At 58.4% G+C, this 17,956-nt stretch overlaps 1 protein-coding gene across 1 annotated transcript in view; it reads right to left on the bottom strand.

Moving 5' to 3' along the window:
* Positions 1-843: 843 nt before the first annotated feature.
* Positions 844-17,956, bottom strand: part of TEX264 (testis expressed 264, ER-phagy receptor) — a 38,871-nt gene continuing 21,758 nt past the window's right edge. The window contains exons 5-6 of the mRNA XM_082060051.1: positions 9,299-9,470; positions 844-2,471 (exon numbers count right to left, since the gene is read on the bottom strand). Of these exons, the coding sequence (XP_081916177.1) occupies positions 2,158-2,471; positions 9,299-9,470 (486 nt within the window). The 3' untranslated portion in view covers positions 844-2,157. The remainder of the gene's footprint in view (positions 2,472-9,298; positions 9,471-17,956) is intronic.

Below are 17,956 nucleotides of genomic sequence, written 5' to 3'. Positions count from 1 at the left end.
CATTCCAGGTCTCCACTGCTTGCACAAACCTTTTCTGGAGCTATTTGGCCACCCAGTATCCCACCACACTCTGTCCCCATCGCTCCCATGCTGGCAGGCCGGCTGTCCCAGAGAGTACAGCATCTCAGGGACAAGAAATGACACAGGACCCGCAAGGATGGGCAGGGATCAGGGGTGCATCCAGGTCACCACCCCAAGCGACCACCTCACTGCCCTGCGCCTCAGTTTCCCCACTGTCGGCTGCTCTGCTTGCAGGCTTGGGTTAGGGCGCTGTAGCAAGAATCAGATGCGCTCTATTCCCCTGCAGCAGTTATGGTTTGAGGAGGGGGGATAACCGAGGAACTCCGTCACAGCGTCACCCCTGGGGACCCACAGCACCAGGACCCCGGGCCCTGCCAGCTCGTCTCCTTCCAAGGCTGTGAGCACAGAGCAGGCACTGGGGAGAAGAGGGTGCCTGGCTGGGGGACCTCAGCGCTGCTGGCTGGGGGGCAGAGAGCTGGGGAGGGCTGCAGACATGCTGTGTTGAAGGATGCTGGCACTGCCGAGGTGCCGCTTCCCCTGCAGCAGACAGGACCTGGCATGAGCCTCGCACGTGCGCTGGCACCGGCTGCGTCCTCCCGGCTGCTGCCTCAGCACTGCTGACAGCAGAGGGATGATGGCAAAACCTCCCCGGCCCCATCTTCAGTGGGGTTAGGGACAAGTGGCGTCAGGATCTGCTGCCTGGCTCCAGCCCCCCCAGAGCCTCAGCCAGCCATAAATATTTCAGGGGGCTTGGCAGTTTTGTAATAACCGGCAACAAAGATAAACACCAGGAAGAGCAATATTTTTCCATGTGGGCTGGAGGAGTTTAATATTTTATCACTGAGAGCACAAAATATTTATGAACAATCTCATGTCAATCACTGGCTGAGGACTAATCATGACCTTTCCAAGCCACGGAGGACAATGTCCCCACCACAGAGGGACAGTCAGCCATCCCCTGCCCCTTGTCCCCCCACCTCAAGCCCTGGTTTTGGGCCACCATGTCCAACCACTGGGCTGCCGGAAGCACCGTGGGCACCAGGGCAGGGGCTGAGCTCTGCCAGCCAGGCAAGGTGCTCCAGCCCCTGACTTTGGCCCAGGGCACCGTGGTGGCCATGTCCAGGCTGCTCCCTCATCCCCATGCTGGGTAAAAGGGAACTGGGAGCAGCATGGGCAGCCCCATGGCTGCAGGACCAGGCAGTTGAGATGCCAGGGGGACACTGCACGGGCAGGCTGGTCCCCCCCACCGTGGGACCTGATGCAGCCCACCAGTGGGCCAGGGACCTGGCTTCACTGGTTTTACTCAGTAAGTTCCCAAGATGAAGAGGGGCACCACCTTCTTGCAGCCCAGCCCTGCCCAGATCAGCATTGCGGCCAGGACCCCTCCCCACTTCCCCCACAGCTTGCAGAGCCGGGAACAGCGCCCATGGCCCCGCCGGGTTGCCCAGGCGGGGAGCGAGCCGAGCAGCGGGGAGGCAGAGCCCTCGGGCAGCTCCCCAGCTCGGCTGGGGCACAGGGGGCAGCCCGCCAATAGCCCCCCCCACACACCCCTCTCTCCACCACGGGGCAGGACAGCACGATGGGCCGAGGGGCAGTCAGCAACACCACCGGCCACCAGCAAGGAAAAGCATCCACTTTATTACAGACCCCAAAAGCACCTGTGGCAGCTCCAGCAGGACCAGGTTTACATGGGATGTTTCCATTTTTCAGCAAGGGGAAGGGGGAACAAACCCAGCCGGCCCTGCTCACGGCTCTTTGGTGCTAGAAAATAAAAGGCGGTGCGGCAGAAGCTGTGGGTGAGAGGGGCACCGGCAGAGACGAGAGGGGACACCTCTGACACCCATCACCACCCCCCCGAGATGCCTGCAAGGAATTTGCGATGCATCTAGAGACACACAAACGGCAAATGTGTTTTGCTGCCCCCGCCCCAGTCTGCACCTACCCCACACTGCTGAGCGCTGCAGAAGTCCCCCCCAGTTTCCCAGCACCCCCAAAACAGTCAAACACCCTTTCTGCAAAGAGGGAGAGTGGGTCCCAGGGGGAATCAGTGACCAAAATCTCTTGGTTGGAGAGGAAGGAGGTGGAAAAGGCAACTGGTTCCCAGTAACTCAGGCCCTGGCGGGAGGTGAGGCAGCTTCACTCTTCTCCTCTCTCAGCAGCGACGGGCTCCTTGGTCCACTTGTCTGTGACCTCCTGGTTGCTCACATAGCCCACATCAGGCAGCAGGCCTGGGGCTCCCTCCCCGTCTACGGTGACCTCCAGATCCAGCTCCTCGAAGGAGGAGCCGCTGGCTCCCGACTCGCTGTAGCTGTGCTCGCTGCGGTTGTCCACCTCCTCCCGGCCCCGGCTGGCTGGGAAGGGCAGCAGGACAGAGGTGGCCACCGAGGTGTCTCTGCTGTCGGTTGTGGCTTCCATGCTGATGGAGCTCGTCTCACTCATGGTGTCAGCCCCTGGGATGGAGAGAGAAGGGGAAGGAATGAATGAATGCTGCGGGAAGGTGATGTGGATGGGGTGCCACAGCCTTCAAAGCCACCAGAAACCTCAGAGATGTCAGGTCACAGCGGAGAGCAGCTCCTACCTCTTGTCACCTCTTGTGCCTTTGAGACTCAACCGGGCCAAGAAAAGCATGAGCTGGACTTGTGCAGCTCCCTGAAGCCAAGGCACCACCCAGCCAGCACAAACAACCCCTCTTCCCAGCCGTGCCCTGACCTCCCGCCATGCCCGGGCCCCGCCGCTGCTCCCTGCGCACACACCGAGCACCCAGAGTCCTTCCTTAGGGAGAACACATGGCCTGGGAGCCGGAGGACACCCCTGCCCCCGTCACAGCACCAGGAACGAGGCGAGGAGCGGGACGCTGTGCTGTGAGGGTGATGGGGAGCAGCAGCATTGCTTGAGCACCCAAGGAGAAGGCGGCATGTGGGCAGGTCCTTGCATGTGCCGCTGTCAGAGGCAGGTGTACGTCCAGCCCCACTTCGGGGAGCCAGAGGATGGGGGGAGTCTTCCCAGCTCCCTCAGCACTTCTCCGTGCCACCCGGCTGCCAGCCCACAGCCCTTCTCATGGCCGAGCCCCTGGGGCTGCCCTGCCGGCCCGGGTGGAACCCTCAGCCCACAGCCCCCTCCCTGGATCCCTGCCCCGTTAGTTCAGTCGACGGCACAACTAAGGAGTCGACAACAAGACGAGCATGTCAGATCGAGACCAGCAGCTCAGTGCTGTTGCCGGAGCAACCAGCCGGGAGAGAAAACTCTCCTGTAAAACATTAATCATTGCTAATTAGGGCATCAAAGATCCACATGGTTAATTATGATATCACAGATCCACGTTGCTGATTACGACATTGCAGATCCACGTTGCTAATTACGACAGCAAACACCGGGCGGACTCCTCCATCACCACCTGCCTCACGCTGGCGGGACACGCACGCCGGGCTTGGCCGCTTCCTGGCACCGCCGCTCCCAGGGGCTCCGTCCACACGGGGCTGGACGCCCCCACCCAGGACTGTGCCCCGCACCAGGAGGGAAACCAGGAGGAGCCCTGCTTGGCAGTTGCATTGGTGGAGGACCACAGCTCATCACCAGAGAGGCTAGGAAGCGGCAAAGAGGATGGTGATGCCGGCAGAGGGGTGAGAGGAGATGGGGAGAGGAGGAGAGAGAGGAGAGAGAGGAGAGAGAGGAGAGAGAGGAGAGAGAGGAGAGAGAGGAGAGAGAGGAGAGAGAGGAGAGAGAGGAGAGAGAGGAGAGAGAGGAGAGAGAGGAGAGAGAGGAGAGAGAGGAGAGCCCTCTCCTCCACCCTGGCTCCTGCCCCGTGGCTCCATCTCCAGCCACCGACACGGGGCTGCCCCAGGATCCCACAGGCATCTCCAGCCTCCTTGGGCTCCTCACCCTCCTCCAGCTGCATGACAGCCACCCATCTCCTGGATGAGATCTGCCAGGGAGGAAACTTTCCTTCCAAACACCCTTAAATCCCTCTTTTTGCTGTTTTTCTTCCCAGCCTGGGGAGCTGCCAGCAGAACTCCTTGTAAATGGCAGTCCTCTGCCTTCCGAGCAGCATCATCCCACGGTCCTGCCGGCTGAGCGAGGGCTGTTCGGAGAGGACTGCGCAGTAGTAGCAGGATGAGGAGCAGCTGGGAAAGACCCACAGACACAGCGTACCCTCTGCTTCACCCCACCTGCATGGGGTATCGGCTCCATCCCACCCTGTCAGTGCCCAGAGAGGAGCCTGAGCCTCCACCCTCTCACCACGGCCATGGCACACAAGCTCTTCGGCAGATGGCATGAGCCGAGCCCTCGACCACCTACCTAAATGACGCCTGGTGACCCCTCCATGAAAAGGAGAAAAGAACTGTCGGCCGCTGACACGCTTTGCCCTCGCTGCAGCATCAGAAAGCACCTCGACATGGAAACTACATTTACTCTAAGTTAAAAAGGATGTTCTGCACGCTGCTGGTGAGGCGCTCACTGAAGGGGATGGCGACCACCAAGTCAGCAGTAGAAAGGTAGGAGATGTCATTCCACCCGGCAGGACCACGGCAGGGCAGTGGGTCAGCAGGAGATGCCGGGACGATGGAGAACCGTGGGGGATGGAGGGGAGCGTGTGACTCCAAGCCTTGAAGCCAACTAGGGGTTTGCAAGGTCTCTAGTGGGGATTTCAAAATTTAAAAAAAAATCCAGTTTGGCCAAATTGGTGGCCTGAGTTGACACAGACACATTACCACCATGGCTTCATGACATTCATGGTCACCTTGCATCCCTCTGAAATCCAGGACAAGAATGACCCCAAGCTATGCCCTGCCTGTGCAGCACCCCTCTTGTGTCACCCCAGGGACCCTTTTGGCTGGGAAGCCACCACGTAACCACATGCCATAAAGCAAAGGAGCTTTGGAGAGGAGCAGCAGCGTGGGAAGGGCAAGACAGAGATGAAGCCGACCCACGTGCTGCTCCGAGCCGCCACCACGGGACAGCACCGCTGTCCTCACCCCCAGCAGCCGCCTCCCTCTTCCCCACTCTGAGGGCGACAATCGAGCCCCGTTTCCTTTCAGCCAGGCACTTTTCCACCGCTCTGTCAATTCTGATCATGTTTGAGCAGCCTCAGCTGGCGAATTTACCCATTTCAGCAGCCTCGCTCTCTGCGCAGGACAAGGCTCCGGCACGGCCACCAGTGTGGCAGGGGATGGATGGCCAGGGTGGGCAGGGCGAGAGATGGAGCCGCTGCTGCTGGGGACGGTGTGGGGTCAGCTCTGGCAGGGGACACGGCAGGAACCCCCAGCTGGCCCAGCACAGCCCGGAGAGGCCAGGCACAGAGTGTGGTGGGGCTGCAAGTGGGCAACCAAAGCCTCGTTGGAAGGTGCCTTGTGGGCGAGCAGGGGTTCAGCTCTCATCTCCTGGGCACAGAGGTTTCCGTCAGCCCCCACACCCATCTCTCCATCCTGCCCCGTCACCTTGCTTGGTGCCCCAGCCAGCTGCATCCCACCTGCAGGGCCGATCCCTGCACCGGCAGCCGGCCCAGCACTCGGAGCCAGTGTGGCTTTTCTGTGGCACATGGTGAGGTGCCAGCCGGCCCACGGGAACTCCCCCCTCCGCTCCGCTCCCCCGAGGACAGTGTAGCTATCCCGATGAGCCTTCACTCAGGAGAAACGAGGAACCTGGGAAGTCTTGATTTGGCAAAAAGAGGCACAGCTTGGGCCGAAGGCCAACCAGGGTATTGAGTAGCCCCGCAAAGGCCAGGGACACCTAGGAAGATGGGAAGTCAAGCAGCCAGCACCAAGATATCAACCAGAGGTGGGGGCAACGGGAACCATTCACCCCAGGCTGCTGTCAAGCCTGGCAGGGAGCCGGCACTCCCAGGCAGCTCAGCCCTGTGCCACCACAGGACCCTGCGTCCCCAAACCCCCGGGAAGGACCCGCTCCCCTCCCACATGGCCCCAGCAGAACACGAATGCCTGAGCATCACTCCCTTCTTGGTGCACCGGGGCCCTCTCCTTCCATCCATTCAATCAAATATTCATTGTCTCTGTTGCTAAATAATAGATCAATGTGCTGCCAGGAGGGGCACAGGCCTCCCGCGCTTGCCAGGGCACGCACACAGCCGTCACTAGAGGGACAGGGGCAGGCAGAGCAGCAGGCAGGAGCTGCCCGCTGAGCCCCTGCTCGTGATGCACAGGCAGGCAGAACAGGCAGGGCTCTTCGGAGGATGGAAGCAAGCGGGGACGAGGCAGAGCACACCAGGGAAGGTGCCCCCTCATCACACTGGGGGTCAGCAGGTGATGCCATCAGTTGCACCCAGATGTTGCTGGACAGACTCAGCTCCAGGAAAATGAGCACCTGAGATGCTGGGCAGAGCCACGTGCTCAGAAATCATCTGTGTTCATGCCAGCACACCCGTGTCGAGAGGCTGCTTTTGTTTGCTTTTACCTTCCAGGCGGCGCAGCGGGGTCACGCTGGAGAGCACGCTGCTGAGCGCCCGCCGGGAGCGAGGGCCCGCTGAGCGCCGCGCTGACGCCAAAGCCCTGGAAAATAATTAAGTACAAAACAACTAATCGTGATTGACACTGGCCCCCTGGAGACCTGTCAGCCGCCTTCCAAAAATGCTTCCTGTCTTTCCGATGACCCTGACGATGGCAAAGAAGAGACAGAATCCATGCAGAGGCAGCTGCAGCCCCCGGCCCCTTCATTGTGTGCTGAGTGTGTCCCTCCTCAGCAGAGCTGCCAGCATCCTGCCCTCCTCACAGAGCAGCACCAGAATGCAGAGACCCCATGCCGCATCCCACAGCATTTATGGCCACTGGCTTTGCTTGGAGCCGCAGGCACCCAGCACCTTGCAGGGAGAGCTCAGGAGCAAGCAGGACAGCAGACAACCTAGATGGAGAGATGTGCTCCAAGGAGCAGTGGCAGAGCTAAGGCGGGTCAAGAAATAACCCAAACCCAGGCAATCAGGTTTGAGGGGGGACCGCACTGAAAAGCAGACGTTGCTGCACCCAGCCTCCAGCTGGCAGAGGAAAGCTTGAAAGCTGCAACAGACACCCTGAGATCTGCAGGGTCAGGAAGATCTTATGGCCATCATGCCTGTTGAAAGTGTCTCCCTTGAGCGGCTCCCCAAGCAAGAAGGGAGTAAAAAAGGATGGGGAAAGTTTGTGGCTTTCTCTTCCTCCAACTCAGAGGTGGTTGCATGGATCCCAGCACAGAAAACACTTGGGAAGGGAGGACCAGTCTCAATCCATAAGGCATCATCTTCAAGGTGGTGTCTTCAAGGCATCTCCAGCGAGCAGCTGAGCACAGAGGAGATCTGCTGGCTGTCCCCTCCCGCTGGGTCTTGTCTCGCACTGGGACCAGAAAACCCATGCGGGACTTCAGCAGCGAGATGTGAACCCTGAGCAGGCCAGCCGCTGCCTCCCACCTTGCCCCCCAACTTCGACCCTGCTGCTGAACCCAGGGCAGCCCCACAGCCACTCAGCTGCTGCAGCAAACCAAGTCCCTGGTGTAAGCAGGCCAGCAGCGGTGGGACAAGGATGGTCACCAGCCACCACCTCCCTTTGCACAAGCCCAGGACCTCCCCATGAGGTGTCACTCTCCCCAGGTGACAGTTGTTGTGCTGGTCCAGGCTACTGTGACATGACGGGGATTCAGGAGATCATGTGGACCTCCAAGATCCTCTGGCAGGAGCAGCACAAGCAACCTGAAAGCTTGCCATGTCCTCAGCCCTCTCCGACAGCCGGAGCAGGGATGTGGTGTCCCGTCACACCTGTTTCTGCTGCCGTGCCCAGCAGTGACTGTGATCACAGTGCTGACATCCAAGCTCAGCTCTTCAGTCTTAGAGGCAAGGCCAACCTCTCACAGCTATTATTATTTTAAGCTGGTTTTGTGCAGACTCAGCAGGTGACACCACATCAGACTGCACCTACAAAAGCCCATGTATGCGACTGGAAGGGGAGGGGAGGTGGAGAAGCTGCCAAGAGCTCCTGCTGGGAAGCCCAGCCTGGGGTAGGGGTCTCTCACATGAGAAAGTCCAACATCATTTGCCATCTAAAATTGGAAAAACCTTCCCAGCCCTTCTTCCAGCTGGGCAGGGGACTCCCCCACCGTGGGCGCACTGGCGGTGGCGTCCCAGGGAAAGCACCGAGACAGCCGGGGCGCAGGGCAGTGGCTACACTGAGCATCCCCCAGTGGTGCAGAAAGGAGCACGCACAGCTGCTGAAGCCACCAAATTGACACAGCTTTTGCTCACACGGGTCCTGCTGTCCCTCTCCGAAACCACAGGGCAACTGTGGGAAGGTGCCGAGGGCAGTGGACTGCGAGGAGCCTTCAGCCAACCCGGGCTGGTACCCAAAGCTGCCACCTCGACAGCAGGCAGACAAAAAAGCAAAGAGCCAAGTGAGTGCTGTGAAAACACGGGACCTTGAAGCACTGGGAAACCACTCCAATTAGACTCTTCATTGCAGCGCTAAATGGACAGAGCTCCCAGAAAGAAATTTCCAGGCTTGCTTTTACGCTGCACGCGATTAAGAATTAAAGCAACCCAAACCTGAAGATGTGTTAAATAAAATGACCGAACTCCCCGGCAGGCGAGGAGAGCCGTCATGGTTTTTTCATGCCCGTTACGCAAGCGCGGGCAACCTGCGGGGCAGGAGGAGGCGGCTGCCCCGCCAGGGGCTGGCTCGGCCGTTCTGTCCAGCGCCTGGGAACGCTGGGCCGGCCGCTCCCGCATCTCGCAGACACGTGAGCACGTGGGCTGGCGATGGCAACTAGCATTTCGGGTTACTATAGCACTGCTGTTCTGCGCCTACAGCCATTGTGGTCCCTTCCTGTATGAATACATCCAGGCTCCAACAGATCTCACTGAGCAGATGCTATCGGGCAACTCCACCACCAGCTACAGCAACCTGGTATTTAAGCTCTTCGCAATCCCAATATGTAACAGATGAAGATGAGATCAAGGAAAATGTATATGACAAGGAGAAAAACAAGCCCAGCTGCAGCCAAAAGCCGCAAGATCCAGCTCTGCTCTGACAACTGTGGGTCGGCAGCTTGGCCCTCATCCCGATGCCACAGGGGTGCCCGGATGCTCCCCAAGGAGCGATGTGACACCTCAGGGTTGAGATCCCATCTCAGCCCGGGGTGAGGGGAGGGGGTGTGCTGAGACTCAGCAGTTGGGTGCCAAGTGGGCGCAGGTGGGCCCCTCTCTGCCTGCCCAGGTGGCAGCACTGGGGACACCAGGAGGGATGGGGACACCTTTGGGAGGGCTGATGCTGATCAAAGACAGAGCCCGTGTACAAGCCACAGATACCTGTGATGTCTGTCTGGGCATCCTCGGCCTCAGCTGCAGCAGCCCTGCTCTTCCTCTCCAGTTCTTTCATTTCAGGCACGTAGAAGTCCCCTTGGCGGGCAAGGGGACACACGAAGTAGATGCGGTCCTCCTTGTAGATCTCGATCCGGGGGTGGGCGCACAGCTTCCTCTCCTGAAAGACAGCAGGCAACTGCAGGTCAGGGATCTGCCCCCCCAGCAGCCCCCGCCACGTGGACCTGCTGGCCTGGGAGTGTCACAGACAGACCCGCTTCACCCGGAGATATGGGGGCCCAGGGAGGAGCAGTGGGTCCCATCCTGAAACCGCAGTGCTGCTTTCCCTATTGCAGCAGCCCACCATGTGCCAGGGCCGGCGGGTTTGGCCCTGGGGGTGAGCAGGCGGCCGGGCTCAAGGAGATGCTGAAGCCCCAGGGAGGCTCAGCTCCCCTGGCTCAGCCTGTTCTGGTGTGCTTATTTGGGGCTGGAGTAAGGGGGTTTGGGGAGCCCAGCAGCTGCTTCACACAGACTTGCCAAGTCTCTGGTTCCTCCTGGCAGCACAGCCCCACAAGCAGGCATAGCACTTCTCAGCTAATTAATATAATCCAGAGCCGACAGCTCAAGCAGCTCCTTTCAGAACGGCGAGGGCAGGGGGACTGGGAGATGAATCCCTGGCATTTCAGACAGCTCCCCCTCCTCCTCTTCCTCATCCACCTCCCCCTGGCAGTGCACTTCAAGACCTCAGCCCCCCCGGTTTGCCAGGGACACACAATGGGGGCTCATCCCCCCCAGCCTTGCCCCAGCCCACACCGAGCTGGGGCTCCATGGACTCTTGGGGTGCCAGGGCCTGGCCGAGGAGCAGCTGGACCCCTCACGCCACCCCCTCTTCGCCTGCTGGCTGCTCGCTGGGAGAGGGGGAGGCTGATTACAACCCTGGTGAGAAGGGAGAGTGTCTGTCTCTTCAGTGGGTTTTCTCTTTCTTTTGGTTTTTTCTTTCCCCTTTTCAAATCGCTGACAGCTTTTATTTCACCCCACAAACCACCCTGATTATCCTCCTCCTCCCTGCCCTGTCTACCCTCCCCTCCCTCCTCCCTGCCCCAACTATCCTCTTCCTCCCTGCCACGTCCCCCCAGCACAGTTTGCCCAGACACCCTCAGTCAGGGTCCCCATCCCTCCGGGGCTCCCCAAATCCAGGGCTGACCCCTCTCTACGGACACATCAATCGTGACCTTACAAGAGCCTGTTCATTCCCAGCTCCTCTCATCCCTGCGGATGGACGGGGCCAATTCCAAGTTATTTATTTCCCAGTCAAACACTGGCACCAGGCAGAATCGATGACAGAGGGGAGCCAATGCTGACCCTCTCCCTGCTGCTGGCAGCAAGGCCACTTGGAGAGCCACCTCCATGATGGCAGGATGCTGGGGAGAAAACCCCACATGAACAATTTTCAGGTCTGTTTTCCCAGGAAAGCCCACAGGAGCTGGCTCTGCAGAGCCCACTTCACCCATTGGTATCACCATGGCAGAACCCAAAACTCAGCAGAAGCTTTACTCATTCCATTCCAACACCTTCCAGCCTGCATTTCAACCGAGTTCCTCCAACCGAGGAGGAACCACATTCGCGATCCTGGTGCAGCAGGGACACGGGAAGGCTTCCACGGCACTCGGAGCCCAGGGTTCCCACTCGCAGGCAGGTGAAACACTAACACACGCAGGTCAACACTGTATTAAATAAAAACACGCTGGGCTGTTTTTAGCAGCAGAGCAGAGGCGGCTCATATCACTCCCGCGTTTTCAGCAACAACACAGACAAGAACCCTCCCCGTTGCTCTGCCCCTTGCTCTACCAACCACGAGCCCAACAACCAATCTTCAGCTGAGCTCGTTATTTTAGGTTACTGCAACACATAACAGAGATGGGTATCTCCAAGGTTCTCAGGATTTTTGGATGCATCCAGCTGGCTCTCCACCACTTAATGCAGACAGGGACAACTCAAAGAATCTTAAAGAGACCTTCACTAAACTCATATGAGGTCCCTAAACAGTCTATAGCCTCAGGGCTCCAGTCCCACCGCCAAGACATCCCAAACTGACTTACCAAGCCCACCCAGGGCTTCCCAAGCCCACCCACTACAGGGCGGACCTGGGATGTACCCTCTTCCTACAGTTTACCTAGGCTGGTACAACTCCCCTTCCCGTTACACAGCCATAGTAGTGACTCCCCAAAAGCACAAAAAAATGCCCCCTCCACACACATGAAAGGTGGGAATCATGGCTTTTTAAAGAATGAAAATGCACACCTGCATAAAGAGCAGGGTCCTTGACTGACTCTAGCACCAAATGCTGCTTCACACTCAAGGACTATCCCACAAGAGAGATGAGGATGCTCCCCCCTGCCACGCTGGGAAGCAGCTTTGTCTCCCTGCAGCCAAAACCCACGGCCATGGACCAGTCAGTGGGATGATGCTGAAGTGGCTGGATATTTACAGTTGAAACCAACCCCTGCCTCGTTACAGACAGCTGCAAGGATGCTTAATACTTGACTTCTTCCAAATTCACCCAGGGGTTCTCCCCAAAGGAAACGGAGGGAACCAGAGCCTGGCAGTCCTAAATGATGCCTGCAGAATTCAATCTGGGAGCCAGGCTAGCGAGCTGGCCTCTGCTTCTGTGCTTCTTCCCAGAGCAGCCCAGCTCCTGGCAAGGCCACTGCAGAGCTCAGTGCTGGCAGCGGGCTCAGGAGAGGACAACGTCCCCAAGAAGGAGCAAGGAGGTGGCAGCTGGGAATGCTGTCCCATCCAGGCTGAGACCAAAGTGATGAGGCTGCATAAAGACTTGAGGAAAGGGAAAAGGTGATGATGTGGGGAGCAGGACAACAGAAATGGATAAGGGGATCATCCAAAGGGGATCAGGAGGCAGGCAGAGGCCAGGCAAGCACAGGCAGAGGTGCAGCAAAGTGTAACTGAGAGGCAGGTGTCAGCACAGGACAGAGCGGGGTTAGGATGGTCGCAGCACAGAGGAGGGCTGAGAGGATGCTGCAAGGGAAAGAAGAAACCTGGAGAGACTACAGAGCAGAGTCCAAAGGCGAAGGCACAAGCAGAGGGTGAAACAGCGGAGGCTCAACAACATGGCAAAACAACAGAGACACTCAACAGGCAATAAAGCGCTCTGCAGCCGAGGAGGAGCCCCTCACTAACTGTGCAGCTAAGCCGACAGATGGAGCAGCGAGGTGGACGTGGAGTTTGCAAGGCAGAGCCCTCGAGTCAATCAAATGCAGTCTCACACGGGCGGAGGAGCCCAGCGAGAGGTGAACAGTGGGACGGTGACAGCGTCAGGGCCAGGCTGCTGGCCAGGACAGCAGGACCCGGTAAGTAGGGCAGGGAAGGGGACTTGTCCCTTCGCAAGGTCACGCTGTGCCACCTCCCTTCCCAGCCTCTGCCGGGAGCTCGTCCTCCCTAGGGCCAGCAGAGGTGGAGGCGGCAGTGCAGCGCACAAGGCTTATTTCTATGCAGGACCCTCCGCCAGGCATCCGGAAGGTGGGATTAATTGCATGTAATCCATACTGTCAAGCTACACGCACAGAGCAAAGGGCAATGCATCCAGAGCCCACCAGTTCAGTGCTGACACGTGCAGCAGCTCTGGCTTACGGCTGCTGTGTCAGACGTGCTGCTTCCCATGAAGCCAAGTCCTTCTTGGCCCACCCGAGGGCCATGGTGGGTGCTGCTCACAAGCCCCTGGGGAACAAGGGTTCATGAAGGGGAAGACTCCTGCACTCCTCTGTCTCAGGTGAAATTACACCCCACCTAATCTTTACCCCTGGGTTGTTTCCAAATCATCCACCACCCCTGACTCCCTGCAGGGCTTTCTCCAGGTTGGCCTCATTCCTCTACGGATACATTCCCCAGCCTCGTGCATCAGAAAGAAGGACAAGGATCATGGTCCGAACCAGCATTCTGGGACACCTTTTCCAGCAGTAGGAGGCGGCACCTCCCCAACAGCACAAATTTTCCTCTCCCCACTTGTCTGTTAAGCAACAGACCACATAATCTGTCCATGGAACAGCTTGGGCATGGCCTCCTGGCCAGAAGTTACCCCTGTGTCCCTGGCTGGGCAGGAGAGCAGTCCCAGCACTATAGGACACGTGATGAGACAGCTGAGACATGACATGCAGCCATAAAAAATCCCATCAGAATCATGCCAAACCAGAAGGAGGTGGCAGAGCACTTGTGCTGTGCCCCTTGGGGTTGCCGGGGAGCAGAAGGCGAGCTGGGGCACTGCGGGGACTGGCTTTGTCACCCTGTCAGGCTCCTCTGCTCAGGAATTCAAATGCCACCAACTGGGTTTGCTTCACCTGCCACTACTAGAAGAATTCAGCCTGTTAGATCAGCCAACAAGCTTTGCAGATGTTCTCAAGATCCTCTCCGAGCCTGGGCACGCTAGCATCCAGGCTCCAGCCGAGCCCACTGTCTGCCCAAAACAATGTCTAGGGTCATTGGGAAAGCACTGGGGAGACAGCTACTGTCCTTGCCCTGCTCTGGGCCATAAGCCCTCTGGCTCCACACCCATCTCAACTCATCACCTGGGCCTCCTAGCACAGCTCACGTGGTGATGGTTAAGCCACATCAGCCCACTGAGTCGCTGTTTTGAGGCTGTGGGAGCAGCAAGGAGAGGCTCTTCACGGCACCTCTGAGCTTCCACTGGAGGCTGGGCTCTCCGTGCCACCTGGCAGCTCTTGGCTCCAGTGCAGACGTCCACCAGCGTGCCACGTGCACACAGCTGTCACCCGCCCATGCCCGAGGACCTGCCAGTAACACAGAGAAAAACACACAGGACTGGCAAAGCCGTGGGGAGCAAGCAATCGGTCACCTGGTAGGTGCTCCCTTTCTTCTGCCTTCGGGGCACCAAGCAGCTCCCAGAGCTGCCACCAGCCAGCGATCAGCTGCCACCACCCTCAGGGCATCGGCCCGGGGCACTGCCAGAAAGCTGGGCCAGGCTGGAGCCCGCCAGCCACCGCGAAGGCGGCGGTGCAGGATCCAGCCTAAGCATCAGCTTCTCTCCACACAGTCCCAGTCGATAAAACGACTTCCCAGAGGGGCCAATGAGCACGTTGCCCCAGCCTGCACTGGGAGGGGACCCAGGCTCAAGGAGAAGCCACAGGTTGTTTACCAGGGGCCATCTGAACATCAGTTTGGCACAAGTGCCCATTGCTGCTGCTCGGCTCTGCTCCCACAGCGATGGGATGTGCTGCTGCTGTGACAGCGGAGCAGAAGGGCGCCGGGCACACGGGGTCAGCTCCGTCCGCGTCCTGCTGTGAGCGGAGCAGCATCACCTGTCTGACAGGGCTTCCTGGGGGCAGGTGTAGAGCAGGGTCTGCCCACCCCAGGTTACCGAACCTGACCATTTGCTAAACACCAGTGACGCAGAGCAGGTGTTTGGCTCCTGCCCCAGGGGGATGTGAAGGGACACCCCTTCAGCCCCCACCGCTGCACCAGGGCTCCCCTCCCTCCATTTATCGCAGCTGGAAGGGGAACAGATTGTGGGTGCACACACATGGCGGGCTTGTGCCCATCACGGGGGGTTGCCCACCAGCACCCCCCAGCCAGCTAGCCAAAGCATCATCACACCCGCACTGTCACCTCACTCCCCTCACCACTGGCACTTGGGCTGCTCCGTTTAGTGCTGGCAAGTCAGCTGGCACCCAGGGGAGTGTGGGGGACCCCAGGGGACACACCAGCCCTGTCCCCGCACACCAGCAAACTCCTGCCTGCTCAGGCAACATGACTGCCCCACGTCTTTCTCCCAGCCGGAGGCGATCTCCCTCTCCTCCTCCAGGGGAAGGGGTTGGACGCTTCATCCCAGGGATTTTATAGAAACAACAAAACCACATGGAGCCGAAGGGCCCTAAAATCAGTTGCTAAAATTAGAGTTGAAACTGAGCCACCAGCGAGGACCGGAGGGAACGCGCGGCGTGCCACATCCTCCTCTCTTTGTCACACGCTCCATGCTCGGTGTGTCATCCCCGCTTATCTTAGACCACAGGCACTAGGTAGTGCAGACAGGCTTTGCAATTCAGCTTGCACAGCACCCAGTGCACACAGCACCCCTCGGTGCTCTCCCAGTTCAGCCAGGGGGCCATACCGCCGTCCTAGTCCCAGAATGGGGATGTCCCTGTTCTGTTTCTCCTTGCCCGGGCAGAAGCTTGGGATTAACAGCTCCTCAGCCCCAAGCCCGACCTGATGAAAGCGTTCAAGGCCAGGCTGGATGTGGCTTTGAGCAATCTGATGTAGTGTAAGATGTCCCTGCCCACTGAATCATTTTGGTTGGATGAGACCCTTAGGATCATAGAGTCCAACCATAACCTAACTCTAGCACTAAACCATGTCCCTAAGAATCTCATCTAAATGCCTTTTAAACACTGCCCTGGGCAGCCTGTTCCAATGCCTGACAACACTTTCCGTGAAGAATTTTTTCCTAATACCCAATCTAAACCTCCCCTGGCACAACTTGAGGCCATTTCCTCTTGTCCTATCACTTGTTACTTGGGAGAAGAGACCAACCCCCTCCGTGCTACAACCTCCTTTCAGGCCGTTGTAGACAGCGATAAGGTCACCCCTCAGCCTCCTTTTCTCCAAGCTAAACAGCTCCAGTTCTCTCAAGCGCTCCCCATGGCAGGGACTGGATGATCTTTGAAGATCCCTTCCAACCCAAACCCTTCTGTGATCCTGGCCCTCTCTGCCAAGCTGCAGCCTGGCCACAGGAGACAAGGATGGAGCCTGGGTGCCCGGGGCTGCGGAGGAACCACCTGCCCGAGAGATGGTGTGGGCAGAAAGGAGGACAAGCTGCTGGTGGGCAGATGTGCTTTCCACTGGTAACACCTCAAGCATCAAAGAAACCCCAACATCTCAGCTCGCAGCTCAAGAAGGGTGCACATGGAGCCAGCGCCGGCACAGCCATGAACACCGGGCTGCCAAGGGCTGCGGAACAGCTGCTGCTTCCCAGCCTGGAGAAACTCCCATTTCAGAGGCGGTGAGACTGCTCCCACGCACGTGCACTTTACTTTCAAATCCTCCAGGGTGCGAGGTGTTTCAGAAACAGAAGGTGATATTATTGCAATCAAGAAAAGGCCGTTTCTATCAGCGAGGAGGAAAAATGAGAGGCACCACCAGCACTACAGCAGCGGAAAATAAAAGTCTCACCAAAGGATAGCAAATCCTCCAGGTAGCAAAATACAGCACCTGGCAATTAGCATCTCCCATGCCCATCAGCATCAGCTTCCCCCGTCCTGCCTGCAACCAGGACACCATCCTCCTGATGCAGCAGCACTGTGGCTTTGGGACAGGCAAGTGAAAATCAGCCCTCACCATCTTCTCCACAGCAGTGAAAGGCAGCGCAATTGGGCCATGGGAGCTGTGAAATGCCAGGCTCGATAGCTGGGAGAGTTTTTCATTTTCACCTTGGCGAAGGCAGCCCGCCATGCAATTTACACCTTGCCTGCCTGCCTGCGCTTCCCAGGGCCGAATCTCCCGGCTGCTCCCGCCCCGGCAGAGCCGCAGGAGCTGCACAGAGGCAGCTGGCAGGCACGGCCAAACTGAGGCGAAGGAACGAGCCCGGGTGGGTTGGTGGATACAGAACGTCCCAGTGCCCCAAGAGGGCTGAAGGGGACCAGACACAGGCTCCGGCTCCCAGGTCACTGCTGGAAGCTGCTGTGAGAGCCGTGAACGCTCTTCTCCTCCCTGGGATGGAGATTCCTTCCAGTCCTGCTGCAAAAGGGAGGAAGCTCTAGTGCTGCCTTGCTGCAGGTGCAGACGGGCTCCGGACCCCTTCCCCTTCCAGTGCCCAGCTGAGCTGAAAGAGAATTCCCGCAGCACATCCAGGAGCATCCCCCATCTTCAGAGATGAGCCTGGCAACAAGTCTCAGTGGGACAAAACCTTTCAGAAAGCAGTCATTGGCAGCGAGAGCCCCTGGCGTGGGGGAAGCACAAGGCTGTCAGCCCGGACATGCTCAGGTACCTTAGTCCGTGTGTTTCCAGGGACATATTTGACTGCCCCCAACTATGGGAACGTCACCTGCAGAATAAGGAGCAGATGGTGCAAACACTCACAATTCATGGGGCTTGGGTCCCCCCTGGTGTGATGGTTATTTGGTAGTAATTAGTCCTGGAGCAGAGTTTCAGAAGTGAAGCAAACTTTTGCATTAAAAAATTTCCTTAAAACTCAGTGCTTTCCACGTCACCAAGACCTGCCTTGCTCCTGTACCCGTGACGGGTAAGCAAAGCCAGTTAGGGAGACAGTTCTCATCAGCTTCCCAGAGCTTCACTGGATGTTCTCACACTCTTCTTCCTACCCAACCCCAGCCGCATCCCTTCCTCTCCTCCTCCTTTCCCATCACCGCCACACACAAGCTCTCAAAGGGGACTTTGGTTTTAACCACTCGGAAAGCTCAAACACTGCTTTTTCACTGTAAAACAAGAAACCTGCACAAACCCAAATAATCTCCTTCTTCCAGGAACCAGTGCTGGGTTCCTATCCCTAGGAACTCCATTGCTACAGGAGTGTGTGGGTCAACAGCCACACGTGAAAGGAGGCGGCTGAGGCTGCGGGAGGACCACAGCTGGGGAGGGCTGCCTCTGCTTCGGAGCACACCTCTCCGGGGACCAACGCTCTCCCTC

The sequence above is a fragment of the Streptopelia decaocto genome (assembly GCF_964273445.1).
Source record: "Streptopelia decaocto genome assembly, chromosome: 8".
In the NCBI taxonomy this organism is placed as follows: Eukaryota; Metazoa; Chordata; class Aves; order Columbiformes; family Columbidae; genus Streptopelia; species Streptopelia decaocto.
This window is presented reverse-complemented; position numbering and strand designations above follow the sequence as displayed.